This window comes from Dromaius novaehollandiae, chromosome 23 (assembly GCF_036370855.1).
Source record: "Dromaius novaehollandiae isolate bDroNov1 chromosome 23, bDroNov1.hap1, whole genome shotgun sequence".
NCBI classification, from domain to species: Eukaryota; Metazoa; Chordata; class Aves; order Casuariiformes; family Dromaiidae; genus Dromaius; species Dromaius novaehollandiae.
The window spans coordinates 9,630,743-9,651,631 of record NC_088120.1 but is presented as its reverse complement, the minus strand read 5'-3'; the positions used below and the strand labels follow the sequence as shown (position 1 = coordinate 9,651,631).

The following is a 20,889-nucleotide window of genomic DNA, read 5'->3' as shown; positions in this document are numbered from 1 at the left end:
AGAAGGATGTTTCTGGGTGCAGCTTGTCCTGTAACCGCTGTTGTTTCTTGGCATCCCCCGGCATGACCCCATCAGAGATTGATCTGATCCATTGTGGAAACTGCTATGTTCCTGTTACTTGGGTAAGGTGTGTGGCGGTGCCTCATGTAGAGCTTCTGGGTTGGAGAGAATGCTTCAGAGACTTTGGAAGAATACTGTCCTCTATCAGATAGAAATTCATGTGAAGCTTCTCAGCACTGACTGTAATATTGTCCATTTATACCTTTGTATTTATTCGTGCTTTTGGACCACATGGATGAAGAGAATTGTTTTTGCAAGTCTTGAGAGGAGAAATGCAGTGTTTTCCTGTCATGTACATTGGACCTTAGATAAGGTTTTTGGCGGTCTAGCTGGAGCTGAACTAACTCAAACCTGAAACCAAATTATAGAATATGCATAAATTCTCCTGGGCGTCCTCGATCTCTTTCCCATGCCTGCTGAATGTTTTCATCAGTGTCCAATATAAACCAAGTTCCCTACTATTACAGCTGATGAAGAATATATTGCTTTCCAGATCGTCAGCTTTTGGAAAACTAATTTTTGTCTGCAATAAGCAATTTTGTTAGCTGTGTCCAAAGCACATCTTGGTCAGAATCATGAATGTGCAATTATTTCAGTAGATTGATTTGATATGTTATAGAGCTGTGTCCTATTTTTCTGTTACATATTTGTTTTTCTTCAGCTAGTATCAGTTTATGATGTACATTTTTCTGGCCTTTGTTCTCTGCTGTAATCACTAATTATGCAAGGACAGCGTAAATTTATACTGATCTGAAATCTTGTTGCCTTTCATATGACCTTGGAAGCGTTGGAACACTGTCTCTTTGACCCTGAATGTTTTCTGAACTATGTGCAGCATCAGTAGCTTTTGTACCATCAGGAAGTGCAGAGATGCAGCCTCTTAAATTTCCCAGTTTCCTTAAATTGTTCTGATGGCATTTACTTATGATTAAAATAAAAAAAAAGTGCAGTAGAGAGAGATTACATATCCCCACATTACCTGCTGAATGCCAGTCGGGGTGAAGAAAAGAGGATGTGATTGAATTTTAGAGAACTGAAGCTTATGGATCTTTGGCAAACTCCAAGTTATTAAACCAAACCAGACCTAATTTTACCCCTCTGTGGTATGGTAATATTCCCACTCCTGTGCAGTTTCCAGGCACCAAGCTGATGCATCCTTTCAGTGAACTCTACAAATAAATGGAACTGAAGTGGCAGAGGGAGGGAGGTTTCACTCTTGAATGTATCCTGTATTGACAGAATGCACTGAGAGTTAGATGCCAGGTGCTACAGAAATGCCAAGTACTGTTGTCTGCCTGTGTCAATATGAGTTACGTACCTAGCTCAGCCTTCATCCCCTTTGGATTATGGGGCTGTCCGAACTCTCTTTGATGTAATAAACACAATACAAAAAACTTCCTGTGTAGTAAATGATTGACCATTTTAGATTCATAAAGGTGTGAGCTTCATCTTGCAGAGACAAGTTCCACTAAGCGTTTTTGTGCCAAAGTAGGTCAGTCTAATTATAATTGGCTTTAATGAGCACTACTATGCAGTTCTTTACCTGTAGCTAGTTGGCACTCAGAAGTGCAAATGCCATTGCTGCCTTTGAAAAAAGCAACCTGAAATCAAAAGAAGTAATTTCTAGTCTGATCCATTTCAACTTGAAAGCCTCAGTTATCTGCATAAACAGGGTAAACAATCCAGCATCAATAAGAAAAGCCTGCGCAACTGCAGGCAGCAATGATCAGGGAGGAATGCCTGCCATAGGAGAAACCTGAAATTCTGCTTTTGGTTTCACAGTTCCCTTGCAAATGCAGACAGTTTGGGTGTAAATGGGAGCGGTTCTGTTAAAGCTGGCAGGAACTACACCAATTTGTGTTTGAGGAGACTTTTTCCTTGTGCCTCCAAAAAAGTTAGGTAAAGTAACAGTGAAGAGTGAAAAGTATTAGGGACAATTTTTGTGGTGTTTAGGCTGTTCCACACACACATGTACATCCTTCTCTGGAAGGAAGAAAACCTTGTAAACCCAGGAACTGTATGTCATGGCAGTTGATTTCATCTTTGGGATGGTGTTCACAGGTACAGCTTTGGGGAAAGACAAATGGATTTGAAGGAGTTGTTCTTAACTGGCAGATACGGTACTGGACTCCTGTCTTGGCAGATGTAGCTCTGGAGTCGAGGCAGCTCCTTAGGAATAGTGATGGAAGGCATCTGGTTTGCATTTAGCCTGTGTGAAGAGCTGAAACCTTTCAGAACTGGGAGAGAGAAAACAGAGCAGCCTGGGCAGCGTTTATCTAGCCAACAATCTTATTTTCCGTGTGTTTCCCCCCCCCCCCCCCCCCCCAATCAGGTCCAATAGGGGTGTGTACCACTGTTGCTGCTGGCCCCTGGCCCTGGGCTGTGGTCCATACTGCTTTTCCATGCTATGCTTGCCAGTTCAGGATATGCGAACCAGAAAGACTGTGTGGGAATATACCTTTCCTTTAACAAAGCCTGCATGGAGAGGCCCTCTAAAACCCCTAGCTCTTGCCTGTTGGGAATCGAGGGTAGCGAGCAGTGTTTACTGGAAAGAATGTGGTTGGGGGAAAAAAGTATTACAGGAATTTGCAGAGACTTTACTTTTTTTTATTGCAGATAACTATTTGAGAATGGCTGGTTTATTTGTTAAAGCCTTTGAACTGCATCCTGCTCTTTGGACGGTTTTACTGCAGACAGTTGCAGAAAAGGCTGTCTCTGAGGGGAGTCAGGACACAGCTTCTGACTTTCTATTCAGTTTCTGTGCGGTCTTGTCCAGACAGACCACTAATTTTGTGACTCTGTTCCTCTATTTCCTTTTTATGCATTATGTCCATCACAACTTTTGGCTTTTTGAGGTGGGGGTAATCTGTCTCTTTGTATGCATAGCTGAACCCTGATCTTAGTTGAGTCTTCTATCTGTGCACTCCAGTGCAAGTAATAGTAAAAGATAGTCAACTTTGGCATGATCATTCAGCTATTTTTGGCCTCTGAATCACTGATATTTGAGGCACCCAGCATTGCTAGTCACAGTTGAAATGGGATGAATCCCCGAATGTGCAGTGTATATTGAAGAGTGTGTTGGACTTGGTCTTGGGTGGCTTTGCCTCATATGTGAATGATGTGGAAGGGCCTCTGAGCATGTGTCTGTTTCCCAGTTATAGTCAGCATTGGCTGTAATCCATCCGTCATTAGCACATTGTGCTAACAGCTAGAGGGAAGAATGCCTGGGAGATAGATATCTAGGGTATGAGTCCCTACCAGATATTTTCTTGTGACTAAATGCAGAATGGGCGCAAAGTTACTGGCAAAGCAAGCTGCTACTTGCACCAGTTCCCTGTTACAGTGTGTGATGAGAGACAACCTTAGGGTACTAGGTTATCTTAAAGGTTTGGCTTTGGTGGGGGGAAAAAAGCTACTTGTCTTCATTTCCTTTTCAATGGTTGGAGCAGCCTGCATCAGCCTAGCCAACTTTGTGTTGGACTCTGAATCTTAACTAGAGTGGACCAAACTGTCGGGCATTGCCACTTTTGGTAGTTTTTAATATAGCAGAATCTTAAACTATGTATAAATTGTCCTGTAGACTGCCTGCACCAGGAGATCTTTGGGTGGTGTAGATCTGCAGAATAGCCTTGCTCTAAATGGGAAGGGTTCTAGGTGGATCTGCCAGGGTAGAGTCTGGGGCCCATGCTTCAGCTGCCCTGTGTATCCATAGGGTGCAAAGTGTAAGTTAGTGCAGAGCTGAAATTGCTCCAAGTTAATTAGTGTGAAGGTGGAACGCTGGGAGGACAAAACCCCATCTTTAGACTTTGCATTTGTCTGTTCTCCAAGATCAGGAACTAAGAATGAATTCACTAGAAAGGATCCTGTATGATCTGTTTTGATGATAAATATATAAAACTTGTATCCTGCACCCTCTTGACTTGTACTTTTGTCTTTTCTTTTGCCAGCCCAGAACTGCAGTCACATTTTGCAGGGCCCGAACGGGACAATACAGAGTCCAGGCTTTCCGTACGGATATCCAAATTATGCAAACTGCACGTGGACAATCACTGCTGAAGAGCAGAACAGGATACAGCTTGTTTTCCAGGCCTTTGCATTAGAGGAAGATTTTGATGTATTATCTGTCTACGATGGACTGCCTCAGCAGGGGAATCTGAGAACAAGGTACAGCATTTATGACAGTGATGTTTAACCATGCTTGGATTTTTGCTACTGGGATTAAAGTGTTTAGGTTGGAGGTTTATGCTGCAGTAAACTGGGAGTGCTTCATGAACAGTTCTTGTAGCTGTTTTGATTTCATCTACTGGTAAGGTTTGAAATGTTTCTCTGACTGCCTGACAGTAATGATTTATCAAGAGTCATTCTAGACATTCAGGGAAGTTAATTAGAAAATGGAGCATGAGGAGAGGAGAGCTGGTGTGCAGATGAGCTTCCTTCAGTCCAAAAGAGATTCTGAGTGGGAAGGAGGATGGATAAAGCAATGCATGTGAATGCAGGAAGCCTGTGTTTCAGTTTGTAGCTCTGCCAAATACTCTGTGGGTGCCTTTGGGTAATTTCCTAACTTGCAGACAGACCACCGGTTGGACAAAGATGGTACTCTCACATCTGTCTAAACTGTTGCATCTCTAGGGGTAAGGAGTTACTGAGTAATAAATGTTAGCATGAAGCCTCTCCATGGATGCTGATCTCTGAGGCTTTCAGGTACTGTCTTAATATTAGTAATAAGTTAAATAGGCTAATTATGAAAAATAATGTATTGCTACCACAGCAACTGTTACATGATATGTTAGACTTCTGCATTTGAAGGAGTCTCAACCTCAGACCTCTAGGTCTGAGGTGTAGGTGAAATCATCATGGTGACTTGTGACATGACAGCAGTTTCCTGGGGCGATAAGTTGCATGCAGCTGGTGTCTGATTGTAATGTATTCAAAAAGTAATAGAACCAATCGGTAGAGACAGCATTCAGTGTTGCAATCACCTCCTACTAAAGACAGTCCAATCATGCACAGTCCTGTAAATTAATTTTACTTCAAACCACTTCAGTTTAGGACAAGTCCATTGAATTCAGTGTCTCATCTAACCCAACTGGAAGATCTGAGTTAAGGAAACAAATACTGGTGAAAATTAGTTCTTTGCATAGATGATTTTAGTTATGTAAATAAATCATATTTTCGTCTTGCAACTGTGCTTGAGAATCATCATAATTATGGGACCTTATCACTTAATCAGGAAGTAGAGTAGTGCTTTGCTTTGGGTTTTATATAAAGGATGCCTACATCTGATGCAAAATTATGCTTAGGAAACTTTGCATGGTCAAGAGTCAATGCTGCCTTTGCACTGAGAAGCCCCCTGGCAAATTGTTCTGCTCATCAGCATTGCCAGACATTTCCTTTTGCCCTCTAGATGTCAGTGGGAGGTTCTGCTGAAGAAGCAAAATCCATGAATGAAATTAGTTCAGAAGTAGGGTCATGGTGGAGTAAATTAGTAAGACACTTATAGACAAGTTGCATCCAGGTGGTATTCTGAGCTACTTGTTGCTCATAAGCATGGTATGATTGTAGATGAAGTAACAGCAAGGACATCTTAATACAGTCCATCAGTACAGCAAGCCTATGGAGATGTACCTTAGATACTGTGCTGATAACTCGTAGTCCTGCATTTTGGAGAGAAGGTGAGGGAGACAAATAGGATCCTTCCTCTGCGTCACTGATAAAATTTGTGCACAACTTAGGCAGATTATAAGTGTATATAAGTTGTGTTCCAGGTTTTATCCCACAAAGCAACATTGAGGAATCAGTTTTATCCCTGATGAGTAGAGAGTGTTCAGGGAGTGGGCTATGTTTAATACAATGGAGGGCAATGAAATAAATGGGAAGAAAAACATACAGTATCAAGGTGAGCATTACAAAGTGGGGCACTTTGTAAAGGTGTGAAAGCACTTACTGAAGGCTTACAGAAATCAAGACATGGGCTTTTTTATGATGAACACTTGCATTCTTCCCCTGGACATTTCTAGAATAGTGACTTCAAAACCTGGAACTTGCTGCTCTGTGCTGTTTGGTGTCTCACCTGTTTGTTCAGCTGATATTTTTTGTACATCAGTCTTACCTCATTAAACTCTGTAGCTGTTGCTCAACATTGGCCTTTCTTCTTTTCTCCTTTTTCTTTTTTCCTTTGGCTATCAATTTTGTTTTTTCTCAGACTGCTTTCCAAATGTACTCCATTCATCATCAAAGTGCAGCACTCGAAGATGGATGACCACACATCATTCATCAAGACTCATGCTAACATGAGGCAGGCCAAAATAAGCTGTACGCAAGTGCAAAGGGAGGGGAGAAAACCTGCTTCTGTGGGGAGAAGGAAGCTGTCTTGTTAAATGTAATTTTGGCCTATCAACAAAGCAGTTAGAGACAGAAACTGTCTCTCTTTGCCTCTCCCACTCTGCTCCTCCCTCCCTTCCTCCCCCCCAGCCTTTTACCATCACACTCATTTTAATAAGCAGGAGGTCTTTTCAAATGAAAGAATTTAGAGCTTTCCATATAGTGAGCCAGGTTCTGCAGGTGGTATCAAAAAAAAACATGAATAAGATGAGGGAACTTAAGCTGGGAACTGACCAGCTGGAAAGCAGCTTTGTGGAGAAGGACCTGGAGTTCCTGGTGGGTAACAAGTTGAACATGAGCCAGCCATGTGTCCTTGCAGCAAAGAAGGCTGAGAGCATCACAGGCTGCATTAGGAAGAACATTGCCAGCAGGCTGAGGGAACCGATCATTCCCCTCTGCTCCGCACTGCTGAATCTGGAGTGCTGGGTGCAGTTCTGGGCTCCCTGGGACCCGACCGGAATGGACATATCAGTGAGTCCAGTGAAGGGCCCTGGAGCATCTCTTGCATGAGGAGAGGCTGAGAGAGCTGAGACTGTTTAACCTGGAGAAGAGGAGGCTCAGGGGGATCTTACCAGTTTGTATAAATATCTGATGGGAGGGTGAGAGAAGATGGAGCCTGTCTCTTCTCAGTGATAGGCAGGGAAAGGACAAGAGGTAATGGGCATGCATTGAAATATGGGACTTTCTGTCTGCCTCTAAAAAACAAAGACAATCCCAACTGTTTTTTTACTGTGGGTGTGGACAAATGCTGAAAGTTTGCACAGAGAGGCTGTGCACTCTCCATCCTTGGAGGTTCAAAACCTGATTGGACAAGATCCTCAACAGTCTGAACTAGCTGACCATGCTCTGAACAAGGGGGTTGGCTTGGATGATCTTCAGAAGTCCCTTCCAGCCTCAGCTGGTCTGTTATTCTGTGACTTGAGGTAAGAGAGCAGTTGAGTTTATTTTGTTGAGGGTCACTGATTTGTTTCAGTACATCATGTCTGTTTGACTGAGAAAATAGAATGATTTTGGTGTAAATGAGTGTGTTACCTGTTGGTGAAGTTCCCTTGTGTTGAGGAATGGAGAATGGTTAGTCTTCTCAAAACCATGCTGCTCTGTTTAAGCCAGACATTACTGAGAGCTCCTGTAGCCTAGTCTGTCACAGTGTTATGTCTGTATGCATTTCTGAGAAGGGGTTAATAATTCTGTTCATCCTGTGTTGGCAAACACCCTATTGTGTTGCAATTTAATGTGGTGTGAAAGTTCCCTAATAGAATAAGAGCAGACTTAATCCAATGAGACATTTGCTAATAAACTGCTTTACTGTATATTAGGGAATTTGCATCGTGTTTGTGATGAGTATGTGAATATTAAATGTGTTTCAGTGTCTTAATTTAGCTATCCAGGGCTGTTGTCATCTTTCAGTGCCATGACTTTGCCTTGTTTGCTGAAATCGGAGTTTTTCTGAGTCCTTGCTTCTTGAGCTTCTCACAGATAATTCTGCTTTTTTCCTGCTGCCGTGCACTGGCTTTCAAAAGGGACCATTATAGCAAATTTTTCTTTAGATACAGACTACAGTGATAACTTGTAGATTTTTCTTTGCCTTGCCTTGAGTAGGAGAGCTGTGTGTTTTCAACAATTTGGATGAGAATTCTAACCATCTCCAACGCCTGCATGTGGCCTCCCTTCTCTTGAGCAGTGTTTGTGCTCATTAAACCAGAGCAAACTCTCCCAAATTCCCATCCTTCAAGTTCCTAAATATTCTGAACTGCCAGGGGGATCAGAGGGACACGTGTGGAGATCTGAATATTTGTATATTTCCATTGTGCTTTGCTGATTGTGTCATTGTTAAGAGGATGCTCCAGTCAGGTTGGTTTCCTGATTGGTTTCCCGCAGTGCTGGGCTTAGCTCTGCAGAGACCTGACTAAAACTTGAATATTTCGAGTTATTTATGGATCTGAGATGCTATGGGATTTGGGAAACTCTTTGCACCTTTTCAGATCTGAGTGTTATGTGATATAATGAGATAGAGGTTAACAAAAAAAGTATCAAATGAGGAAACCCACGTGATGTCTTCAAGCTTTTTCATCTGATGCTGATAACTTACAGGATGTTTTTAATGTAAGAATCCTAAACTAGTTGCTAACCTCCTTATTTGAAGTTTCAGGCTGGCACTTGGAAGGAAAAAATATTTATGATATGTGTGGTAAGCTGGTAATTTCACCTACCTACACCTGTTTTTCTGAGGGGATCCAAAAAGACAGATCAGGCATCCATGTGAGGAAAATTAGATCCCTTCCCCTCACACAAACTGTTTGAAGTTGTGGCTTTTTGCCTTGTTGGTGCAGAGCCATCCAGACCTGTAGACTCAGGAGGAAGTTTCTGCTGTGACAGCTGCAGATCTGATTTTGAGGGTGTAGCATGAAGGAAGGAGGGTTCAAACCGCACAGGTTGGTGGTTCTGCTCAACATAACGGAGTTCAGCACTGTTTTTCTGGCCTAGCTCTTCTTAGGGTTGCAGGCTCCAGAGTAACTTCTATGTATCAGAGGTCTCTTGTCAGATCTGTGGATGGCAAATACTAGTTATTCAAAAGATTAACCTTAATGGAATGAGCTGCACTTGTTTTACTTCAGGGTTGAAATTCATGATGCTGTGGGATATTCCCCTCCTAATGTAGTAAGATTTTCATCTTCTAACTTAAAATTCAATACCATTTTATAGCAGTGGTATCAGAGGGGACGTGCTTTGGTCTAAGTCTTATTGTGATGAGCACTGCGCTGCGCGTAGTGAATAGACAGTTCCTGTTCAAAACATCTTTTAATCTAAGTAGGCAAGAAAAGGCAAGACAGGCAAAAAAGGAGCAACTCACTCAAGGTCATGCAGCTGGTCAAGAGCTGAGTTGGAGAGAAATGTCAGATTTCCTAAATAAGGATCTATTAATAAGGTCTCCAAGTTCCCTCTGTGAGGCTAGTGGGGCCACCTTCTTGTTGGCTAAGTGGCCTTGTAAGAATGGGACATGCAATCATCTTGTGTGTTTTGGAGGACGTGCAAGATACAGCAGGTTAATGTAGTCTAAGTGGTTACGATTGCGGTAGCACCCAGGAACCTTGTCAGAGAACATGGACCATCTTCAGTCCTTTCAGTACAGGATCCAGCAATCAGAAATGTTTCTATTTAAGCATAACATATTTTCTTTTACTATTAATCGGAAGCATTTCTATCTCATTAAACCAGAAAAGTAACTTGCCAAAAGGTGGTCTAAAGAAAGCTGCAATGTATGTGTTAGTACTTTATTTTTAGTAAGCTCTTAGGATAAACACCCTTTGGATAAACCTGTTCATACTGAAGAATTTAAACCATATGTTGTTATCCATACTGTAGTAGTACACAGGTCCCAAAGGGAACAGAGCTCCACAGTGCTTTGTTCAGACATTCTGAATTTATGTTCAGATTAGGACTAGTCAGTTTAGAAAATGTGGTTTGTTTATTTTTGCTTCTAAGAAACTTCTAAAATTACTCTAGAAGGGCTGAGGGATGGAATATATGTTCTTCACTGGGACTGTTCTGTGCTTATTTCCTGACCCATGGCAGGGATAACCTAAAATGAAGACACGTGCATGGTTGCAACCTGTGCGCTTTGTTTCACATGTAACATGGAAATGTTATGAGGCAATGATCAAATGATACTGAATTTATTTGGCTAAGAAAGCTTGAGCCAATCAAGAAAAATAAATGAATCCTTTTATAGCCAAAACTTCACTGCTGCAAACTGGTGCAGTTCCCCAGGAGTGACTGGGAGGTGCGTAGTTACACAGCTGCGAGAAGTGCCCTGTTCTGATGGCTCTCTGCAATGTATAGTGGTAGAGAAACACAACAGCTTCTTTCTTAAAGCCCCAAGGAAATCTGCACTACCTTCGGTTGGTGGCACAGAATAACTGTTGTCTTCTAGCTCACACTTCAGTATTACTCACAGTTTTCTGTTGAAGTTGGCATTGCTTCTTAGTTACCCGTTCTGAAGGATGACTGAAGAGTGTTCAGAGGGAGATTACCACCAATGTGCTGCATATGCAGTTGAAAACCATACGGTCTCTTTGCTGTATTTACTTGACTGAAAGGTTAAGTGTTTTGCTTGATCTTAATACTGTGTGATACTACTGGTAGGAGGTGAATTATCCACTGCAGTGACCTGTTTACAGGAATACTGCATCTTGTTTCTTGCTGATAACCTGATTATAATTTTGATAAATTGGTTTGGGAGACTTGTACTTCATAATGGGAGGGGAGAAGACAAAGTGAGAAGTGAAGGAGAGAATTCCTTCCCCCCATGACATGTGCCCTTGCTTACAGAGATGCAAAGCTGGCTTAAAGTAATAGTCTGAGGTTCTGGCTCCATCCACAGAAGAATGCAGGCAGCACAAATTCACTGCCTAGTAAGTAGCAACAGTTTATTCTCTCTGGTCAAGTTAAAATACCTCCATTCATGTTGTTTACATTTATCCTGCAGATCATGCATGCCTTGCATGCAGTTCTTGGTTTGCAGATGAGGAAATTGAAATAGAGGCCAAACGCATGGGATTGTTTGGGATTTGTAATAACGGGATCACGGGGCAGGCGTGTGGATTCCTGCAGCTTAAGTGGGACCGTGCTGTGTTGACTCGGTGGAAGGATGGGTACTGGATTTGCTAGGATTCATTCTGTCCTGTGTTGACTAAGACTTGCAGAAACTCCTGGAGGAATAGCATTCGGCATCTGACAATACACAGAACTATGTTATATTAGGATTTAACGTTGAGTCACCTTATGCTGAGTTATATCACATAACGTAGTCCTTTGTAGTTACCTCAGGTGTCCAAGGTGACTGCAGTTCTTCTTGCTAAAGGTAAGGATAAATGTATAAAACTGAGGGGGCTGGCTAAATCCTTCTGTCATCCCTAGTCAGCTTCAGAATCCTACCTCCCTTTGCCCTTTAGCAGAGTCTTTTGTCACTTTGCATTAACTCTCTGGAAATAAAATAAGCTTATATTCAGGCTCTCTGCTGTTTAGAATAAAGTATGTGCAATTTTATTTCTGAGAGGATACTCTTTTCAGCTGCTCCGGCAACATTAAGGGCCTTTTGCCAGTGGTCCTGTCATGTTGTTCTGGGGAAGTGCTGAATATTTAAACTTTGTGAGATAATTGATGGAACCAGATCTGAATGTCCATAAGAGCTAATGGGGTTAATGCAGCTGCATCTAGGGCTGTTCCATTTTGACAGGCTGTATTCAATTTTTCCTTATTAGGACAATGTTTATTGGGATGAGGGGTATAAGCTAATAGTGAGATTGGGGTGGGAGGGTTTTTCCTGCCACCTTGCTGAATACAGCAGGCTTAGGATGAGGCTTGAGGCTGATTTGACCTTTCTTCAGCCAGTTAAGCAGATGGAGAAATAGGGCGGTTGAGCAGCTTTTGGTCTTGGTTTAAGAGTTAAAGGAACTGCTCTCTCATGACACTGCTTGTATTGTTTAAGAAAAGTTAAGTATGGTAAGACCTTCCCTTGTGCTGCAGCCTGTACCATACCTCATATAACAGGATCTTACTGAAAACTGCAACCTTTTTTTCATGCCTACTGAGTAAATATTAATTGGGGGAGTAATTTCCTTCCTAGTGGTTATTCTGCCTTTTGTCTATCAGACTGGAATTTCGTCCAGGTAGGACTCTTCCCTGCTGGGTGTCTAGCGCTGTGGGCTGTCTGTTATTGGAACTTAAGGCATTGCTGTTGCGTAAATAATAATAATTGTTTTCAGAATTGTTTTTGTGCTCTATTTTCCCTCTAAATTGTCGAGTAACCATATTTATGGGTAAAATCTAACAGCAAACCTTGACAGTGACTCTTGCTTCATATTAAGGTATGCAGGGTATAGAAAGATTTTCTATAATTAGACAATATCCAACAGATTTGATTTAAGACTGAGCTGGAATGTTCTGTTTTTGACAGGTCTGTAAACACTGAATGCCATCAGTAATTGAGGTAGATTTTAAAGGTAGATTTTAAAAGTATGTAGAAATTCTGGGTGGCCTGATGGCCTTGCAATCTTCCATGGCCAAGCTGATTCAAGTTAGGAAAGCCTCATATTCCTTAAGTATTTAGCCCTGGGGGGAAGGAAGGGGAAACACCAATGTAGTGCTGTGCTTCGGGATATCTCTGTTTGCTGGGCAGTGCACTGAGCAGTCAGGAGTTATACTGGACTCTCCTTGTTGCTTGATGTGTTGCATTTTTGCTCTTCAGCTTTTCCTTTTCTTCATGCAGTTTATCTGTATTCTCTGCCAGCGCAGGGCTTTGTTGTTGATAATATAGAGCAAGTCCAGGGATGTTATATCCCTCTCTAGATTTCTCTAGCTGATGCTTGGTTTTACTTCAAGTTGACTTCTGATACAGTGATTACAAGCCTTTTAGGTAACTAAAGCGGAGTGCAGTGAAGTCTGAGTGTGATCTGATTTATGATCGCTGCAGACCCTGCAGTGCTCACATCTACGGCATTCCAGGTAAAATATATCTGCGTGGTGAGCGCTCTAATAGATTTCATGGGATTTCTGCTTTCCTCCTGTTCCTGATCAAGGATGGCTTATGATGAAGAGAATAGCTGCCTGCTCTTCTACTAAATGTTTTAAACTGAGAAGTTTGTTTTATTATGGATGTATATAACGTTTGAAATGATGCTGTCACAGACATTTTTAGTTTTCATGAATCCTTACTTGTTTTAGATATGGAACTTTTTATTCTTTTAGCAGAAGTGGCAGTTTACAAAGCTGGGGGGAACATTTGGGGTCAGAGCAAGTGAGACTGGATTTTTAGCAGTGGGGGGAGAGAAACTGAACTAACCCACAGCAGTTGTTTGGTTTTTCTCATTTCTAGACTATCGAATGCTTTGAGAAGGTGCAGGTCTGCAGTATTGCTTCTGCTAGAGGAGGGGAGAGCGCAGCACAGAGGAGTTCAGTGAATTGCCCTGGGCTGCACAGTGAGCTATTAGTTATTAGTTGCCCCATTCCAGTGTTACTGGAACTGCATGATGAAAAGAAGTGACTGTGATCTGATTCTGCTTGCCTGGGAGTCTACAAAAAATTTTTGACTTTAGTATGGAATGAGGTTTTCAGAAATAATTTCACTTGTCAATAGATATTGATGTCAGTTAACACCAAGATCACCACTTCATTTGGTAACTAGTGTGCCTCTTCCACAGAAAAGGAAGGATGCAGTGGGCTATGCACCAAAGCCATGGAAATGCAATTTTCCCAACTGTAAAATGACCTCAATGTTGTATTTTGCAAGTTAAATAGAATCTGCAAAATGTTTAAAAGATTCCAGTTAGAGGGCCTGTTTGTTAGGGTGAGGAAAGCAAGTTAAAGTACAAAACAGATATAGTTTGCAACCATGACTTTTTAATGCCTTTTTCTGAAAGGTGGAAAAATGTATGCACTTCTGTTATCTTCTGAATCCAGTGAATCTCTAGGTCAATGAAGTATTTATATCTCACTTTTAAGGTCTGACCTTGAGAGTTTCTCGGGCAAAGCACCTTTTTAGTCGGTGTGTATTTCCTTTTATCAAAATTAATGAAGGTCTGCAGGAGATGATACAATCTTACAAGATCATTGAAGATGCAATGAAATTGTGGAGTGCTATTACTTGCAATCTGGAATAGAAAATTGACAAATCTTCAGTGCCCATTGACTCTAATTCGTTATACTCCTGTTGGGCTGTGGAGGGTGGCAAGGTTCCCTTTAGACTCTTCAGAATTGGATTTTGGTGTGCTGCAAGAGCAACTGCTGACATCTGGTCCTTTTTCCTAATAAAGAACGTAATTGTCTTTGCAGTTTTGTAACTGTTTCAAAAGCATAAAGGCTTGTGCTATCCGAAGACATGGTGATTGTCCTTATACGTTTAACTAATAGTTAGGCCTGTAGTTAATTAGTAGTACTATACTGGCATAAAAGGCTTAGGAAGAATGTGTATATTTTCATTTGCACTGTTTGGTATTATATTGTCACTGATCCACATGTAAAATTGAAGTGTGAAATGCTTTTGTTCTGTCTAGCTTTTTTTAATATAATACTTTCTGACTATTGAAATCAGGGCCTTCAACTATGTAGGTGCATGCTGAGGCTGCCTCTGACTGAAGTGTTTACTGTTCCCATATTTGTGGCAGATAAAGTATGAAAGCAGAAAGAGAAGCGACTAACACGAGATCAAACAGTGCCACACAGGTGAAACAGGCAGAAGCCGTGGGATTTGTTTCAGGGTTTTTTCCCATCATCCAACACATCTAAAAATCAAATTTTCTATTAACTTCTCTGACTACAAAGGACAGCTTGTATTGTTTTGTATTTGTTCCATTTGGGTGAGTCTTTTTAATTCTTCTAGTTTTGCAGAAACCAGTGTGCTGTATAGAATGTAAATTGCTGCTGTTTCCTTCTTATTCATTGCCATTAAAATTTTTGCTAAGTATTATAAATTAAATTCTCAAAGAGTTGCTGTAGCTAAGGTGTACCTTACTGTGTACTGTGAGGCTGCAGTTTATGTGGAAATATCCAGGATGGCACCAAGCTGTCTGTCCTGGGATCACCTGGGCAGAACAGGGCTTGCCTTATACTGCTGCTTCATATGCACTCAGGGGAAGTAAAAGGTCTCTCTCAAGGCCGATGTCTAAAGTCCGGTTCGAATTCTGATTTTTGTCTGCGTAAAGGGTTCAAAGAGATGTGCAAACTTGGCGGATGAGACCTGGATTCACTCCGCAGGCAAGCTTTGGCTACTTTTAGTTATATAGATTAACTTCTTGATGTTCAGACAAAACAGGAGGAATAGGGGTGCATGTGTACCAAGTGTAATAAATTGATAAGGCCATAATAGAAGTATTTGCCTGATTATTTCTCTCTAAGCTTATCCTCTGGATATCCAGCATGTTTTAGGTTGTTCACGTGGTTCAACAATGATGTGTTCAACTACTGCTCATGGAAAACGGTGTTTTGTGAATTCCTTGGTCTTGTTAGCTTTTGGTTCTCAGAAGGAAATGTATCTCCGTGTGTAGGCACAGTTGCTAACACTGACCTGGCTCCCATGGTAGCCTGCTTTGAGGCTTTCTCCGAAGCTTTTCTCTGTTCTGCTGTTTACAAAACTTCCCTGCTAATGCTGCCCAGCTTGACAGATAAATCAAGAAATGACTTGTGGCACATGGTGACACCAGTGTGCCATTGTTGTTGCATTTTGTTCCTTCGTTGGCATTTAATCCATTCGAGTTCTTTCCATTTCCTTTCAGACATGTGCTGCCCTCCTGTGAGGGGAGGGATTGGAGTGTCTTTAGTCACCCCTTGGGTGCTCTTCCAGGGCTTTCTTGTCCTGCTGTTTAAATGGCTTAGCCTGGAGTGTGGGCTTCCAGAAAGGTATTTCGCCTGGCAGGCTAACAGCTAGTTAGTTTTCTTTTTTCTTCCTTTTTCAGCATATCACTTATGTTTGGCTTCAGCAGGATGTTGATGGTATTGTTTCCGTGAATGCCCAGATGGCTCGATAATGGCAGCTGTGTGGTGTTCAGTGCTCCCCCGTTCGAGTAATTCTCTTACTCGTTTGGTCTTGTAGGTATGGTGAGCATGCTGGAAATGTTTGTCCTGCAGAAGTGCGAAGAAGGCTATAGCTGGTGTGACGTGGCAGGAGTGAGAGGGGCTAGATGTGTGACTTGTTTTGCTGCTTTAACTTGTCGTGTTCACCATCTGTACAGACATCTCTACTTGGTCAGTGAGTTAGTCCTCTGTTTCAGCAGCTCTTCTGCGATAGGCACCCCCTTCACAGCTGGAGTTGGGGTGCTGTGGGGGGGGGAAAAGTGTAGTCATCTGTCCAAGTAAGGAACAAAGGTGCTTTAAGGCTGGAAAACGTTTCTAAATGAAACCATTATAAATCTATTAAATAGAAAAATAAAGGAGGACATTAAATTGACACTTTATGCCAAACAGCTTTAAGTCGTTGATAGGAATGACTTAAGGAAAAACTGAAAGTAACTGCATGAGGTTAAAAATAAAGGGGAAAACATTTGTAGGAATGCCCCAAAGAGAATAATATTCTCTTCTGACATTATTGATTGCATGGCATATATTCTTCTGGCTAGAAACATAATTTACCATTCTGTTGTACTTTCTAGATGGAAGTGACTGTCAAAAGTCTTTTCAAACTGACATTTTGTTGCTCCAAAAAGAAAACAGATACACACACACACATCTTTTACATTGCAAAAAAGAATATGCTTCATTAAACACACTGTGGTTACAACATGAGTGCTTAGTTCTCATTAGTGTCTGCAGTTATTGCAGTGTGACCCAGAGTCTCTTCACTTGATCTTCTACCTTGGACTGTTTAACCTTTTTTTTTTTTTTTTTTTCCCCCCCCCCCCTTAAACTTGAAGACTCAGAATGCACTCACCTCTCTTCTTGAAAAAACACACTGAGGAAAGGGAGCTTCTCTGCTTATGGGGTCTTTATATCACCTGGCTGTGGGCTTGATTTAGGCTCTGTAATTTTTTAAGTAATGTCTCTTAATTCACAGGCCTTTAATTAAAAAAAAAAAAAAAAAAACTGGTTTGTGAAAGTGAAGGCAGGCAGCTTTCAGCTCTGGGAACTACTGGCCCCACTACAGCATTTGAAAAGTGATGGTGATTACATCTTATTGTCAGTCCCATTTTACAGTACCTGTGATTGCTGTGAGTCTGATGCTTGGCACCTGTGATCCAGGAATAGCTGTGCTCTCAAACACACTTGAGATATGCTGTCAAGTACATTTGAGGCCTCTTAGCATCCCTGCAAGACATCTGGGTGTTTGGGGCTGTATACAGAGAGAACTGGGGCCCAAAAGGGATGCCCAGTTAGGTGGGTTGCCCAAAACCATTTAGCAGGCTAGAGACAAATCTGAGAACATAGCTGTGGAGGTGCAGCTTTCAGTGCTGTGATTTCAAAAGCTGCTTCCCAAATGGACAAGCTTAAAGGACTTGGAAAGTGGTGTTTTAGTTAAGAATGTTTTGGGCCTCAGAATGTTTGTATTTACTTTGCCTTTCTTGCATTTAAAGCTTTTCAGGCCATAGGGCACTCTCTTTTTGCATGGCATGTAGCAGAAGAGGTGATGTTGCTAATGGCTGATGTGAATATTGGGATATTTGTAACACTCCTGCTATGGTAACACTTTCTCGTTGCTCACTGACTTCATTCTATTTGGCAGGACTTGAGCCCTGTGTGAGCAGCGGGGGGTTCTGAGAACTTATTTTTCCTATTTACTGGATTTCACACCCCGGTGATTTTGTTTTGTTTTTTGAGGAAAGCCAGAAATTAGAACTAGCCTAGAACTGCCAAGTTTTGAATTGATGCTGCTGAACCTTGCTTGGTTTTTATCCGTACTTGTCCCTATTGACTCAGAATGTCAGCTCAGTTTTCCCAAGAAGTTGCTAGAATTTGAACCTTTCTGGGAATTTGATTTTTTTTTTTTCTTTTGGGTTTTTGATACTACAACAGGGAATATGGATGCTATTGTTTTTCAGATATTTGCTAGCATCTCATTAGCTACATAACGAAGTAAACGTAAAATGAACATGGAAGGGACATGATAAATTCGAGGTCCGTGGTCTTCCTACTCTGTTGCGTTGTATGAAGAAAATCAAATTTATTGAGATTTGATGCTCAGTAGCTGTTCACAGCTTGAGAGCCATGAAGGTCTCATATTTGAGGTGGCTGTGCAGGCTTTAGGCCCTATAAATAACACTTTTTTAGTGGGAATTGACCCAAAACCTATTTTAAATGAGTGGAGAAATCCATCCACAGTGGGATTTATGAGCCCTGTGGCTGTCCCCAGAGACTGGATTAGTTAATGAAGCCTTTGTCAGTGTCGGGCAGGTAAGCAAAGGACTCTGTGGCTTGATGAATTATATGTGGTGTGGGAAGGAGAAGAAAGTGGAGTTGATTCCTAAGTCACCCTGGCAGATGGGGTCTGATTGTATCCTCCATGTGAGAATGAGAACTGTTTGCAAAGCTCTAGGTTAACTTCACTGAAAAAAATCGGGGGGGGGGGGGGAGTATATGTCACCTTTCTGATAAAATTCAGCCTCTCTTTGAAACCCCAGCCTTCCTGCAGGAAACTGTTCAATGCCAATGAGAGGTACCTTTTTATCACATCTCCCACCTAATCAGAAGGTGCATTACTTTGTTGTTTTGAAACCTGCTCCTTGAAGTCTTCCTGTGAGATGTGATTATGTAAGCCTGACCGATACTAGTAAGTGCACTTGCTATGTCAAAGAAACTGTGTGGCTCAGCTTGAATACTGCAGTTGGCTACCAGTCAGCTTTGTACTGATTTGCCAGCCTTGAGGGAGGATGCAGCCTGCCTAGCAGGCCTTGTGGGGTCATATATAAAAACTGCCTTGGACTTGGACCTGCTGGGGGATCGTGGGGCTGTCTGACCTGGGTTACCCTCACAGGGCCTGATCCTGGCCCTGGCTCACAGGCTTGCGCTCCTGGCTTGACCTTGGACCTGTCTCATCACCATGACCTTGTCTGATGACTTGGGCTCTGGGCTGCTGCCCTGGCCTGTCCTGGTCCCTTGCGTGAGGGTGGTGGGATGAGGCCCTGCTGGCTGGGCTCTCTGGGCCTGAGGGAGCAGCTGGCCATGCTTGTTTTTATAACAAATCTTGTTTATGTCAATAAAACTACTCAAACATTTGTGTTTTTACAGGCATAGCAACCTTCTCTTATATTCTGCACTGGGCTGTGAAATGATAGAATCATTCTCTTGGCAAACATTGACTGAGGAGTGAGTGAATTTAAGGGACAGAGGAAGATAATTATTAAAAAAAAAGCTTATTACTGTCCTGGTAAGAAAAATATGGAGTAATTTATGTCAGAAGGAGCCAACTGATGGTATTATTTAAAAACAACTTAATTATCAACCAGCTGGGCAGATGGGAAGGTTGGAAAGTGGCATGGAATAAAATGGGACACGTGGCCTTGGCTGGCAGCAAAGTAGATTGAAGTTGCTTTGTGAAATATGAACAGAGAATATATAAGGAGTTACTGATACAGTTGCTTGCAAAATGCATATAATTGAAGGTATCTGTTCAGGATCTGTTTGTAGCTTGATTCAAAAATAAAAGCAGCTTGGTTTTGAGCTTAAAATGTTCTAACAATCTGAGTAAATCAGCATTCATCTCTACTATGCTTGAAATGAGTTCTTTGCACCAAGTGTGCCTTGTGCATAGTATTAAATAATCAGATAAAACCACAGACTGAGGGGAGACTGTAGCAATGGAGATGTCAAATTCTTTTAACTAGAGGTCACTGCCATTCACACTGTGGTGGCCCCATAAATTTTGAACTTGTTCGGCTAGCTCTGCTAGGTTTGACAGTCATTGAAGTTTCAAAGACAGGGAGTTCCTGCTGGTTTGGTGAAAATAGGCAGGTGGGTACAGAAGAGCTGCAGTGCTTTTGGATGGGTTACAGGGTCTTGCTGATTCTGTTACTCAAATTACCTGTTTCTCCTAATCCTTCTCTTTTGGACAAAGTCAGTGCGACTGCAGTGCTTGGTACAGTACGGAGTTTTGATGGTGGTCACATCCCACATGTGCTGCAGTATTGTTTATGTAGAGCTTTGGAGGTCTTATGTATTTTGGGAAAAAAAAGTATAAAGACAAAGTGGATTTCTGATAAGGTTGACCAGATAGGTCCTCATTCCTTGGTTGCAATACTGTACTCTTCTGAGCCTGCTGCATGTTTTTCAAGTCCATGCATCATCATTATTGTTTTCTAAAATAAAAACAACAGTTGGTGACCCTATTATCTCTCAGTTGCAGAGTTTGTCTTCCAGGGACTGAGCATTCGAGTCCTGACCTGCAAAACACTTGAGCTCATGAAGCATAGTTTTAGAGTTGGTGGGACTGTTTGCATGCTTACAGGAAAACACGAATGGAAAAGCTTTCCCACTCAGGAGCAGTGTGCTTAGTGTTCTGCGGAGTCGAGTCCTAAAATACACTTTTGCTAATGATACACTTACACGAACACCCATAGAAAACAAGAACTAGCTGTTTTAGTTGATAAACATTTTGGTTCTTTCCTTGGAGTTGATTTCTTTGCAGTAAGTAGAGGGGTTAAATTAATCAAGAGTATGTGGAATTAATGCCAGTGAACTAAGACAAATGGCTTCCAAAATTTGAATTGAAACTTTTGCCTGTGTCATTACAATAGCATTATAAGCTGGTTGAGTGTTTTTTGTCCAGAGTACCATTTCAGCCTTACAGGGATTCAAAATTAAAGGGCAACTGTCTAAGTAACACCAGTCAGTCCTGCCTTGCAGGCAGCACTGGCTTTTTAAGTGTTCCGCAGTATGCGTGGTCTGGAATCGTCCTCGGATTATGCCCTGCTTGCTTGCTTTGGTGATCAGTGAGGACATTTATGACATCAGTTATTCTGTCAATAC

At 41.8% G+C, this 20,889-nt stretch overlaps 1 protein-coding gene across 2 annotated transcripts in view; it reads left to right on the top strand.

Annotated features, from left to right (window-relative positions):
* CSMD2 (CUB and Sushi multiple domains 2) overlaps positions 1 to 20,889 on the top strand; it is a 326,291-nt gene that overhangs the window by 21,809 nt on the left and 283,593 nt on the right. For both annotated transcript variants that reach the window (XM_064525206.1, XM_026104637.2), the window contains exon 2: positions 4,008 to 4,224. In XM_064525206.1, the coding sequence (XP_064381276.1) occupies positions 4,008 to 4,224 (217 nt within the window). The remainder of the gene's footprint in view (positions 1 to 4,007; positions 4,225 to 20,889) is intronic.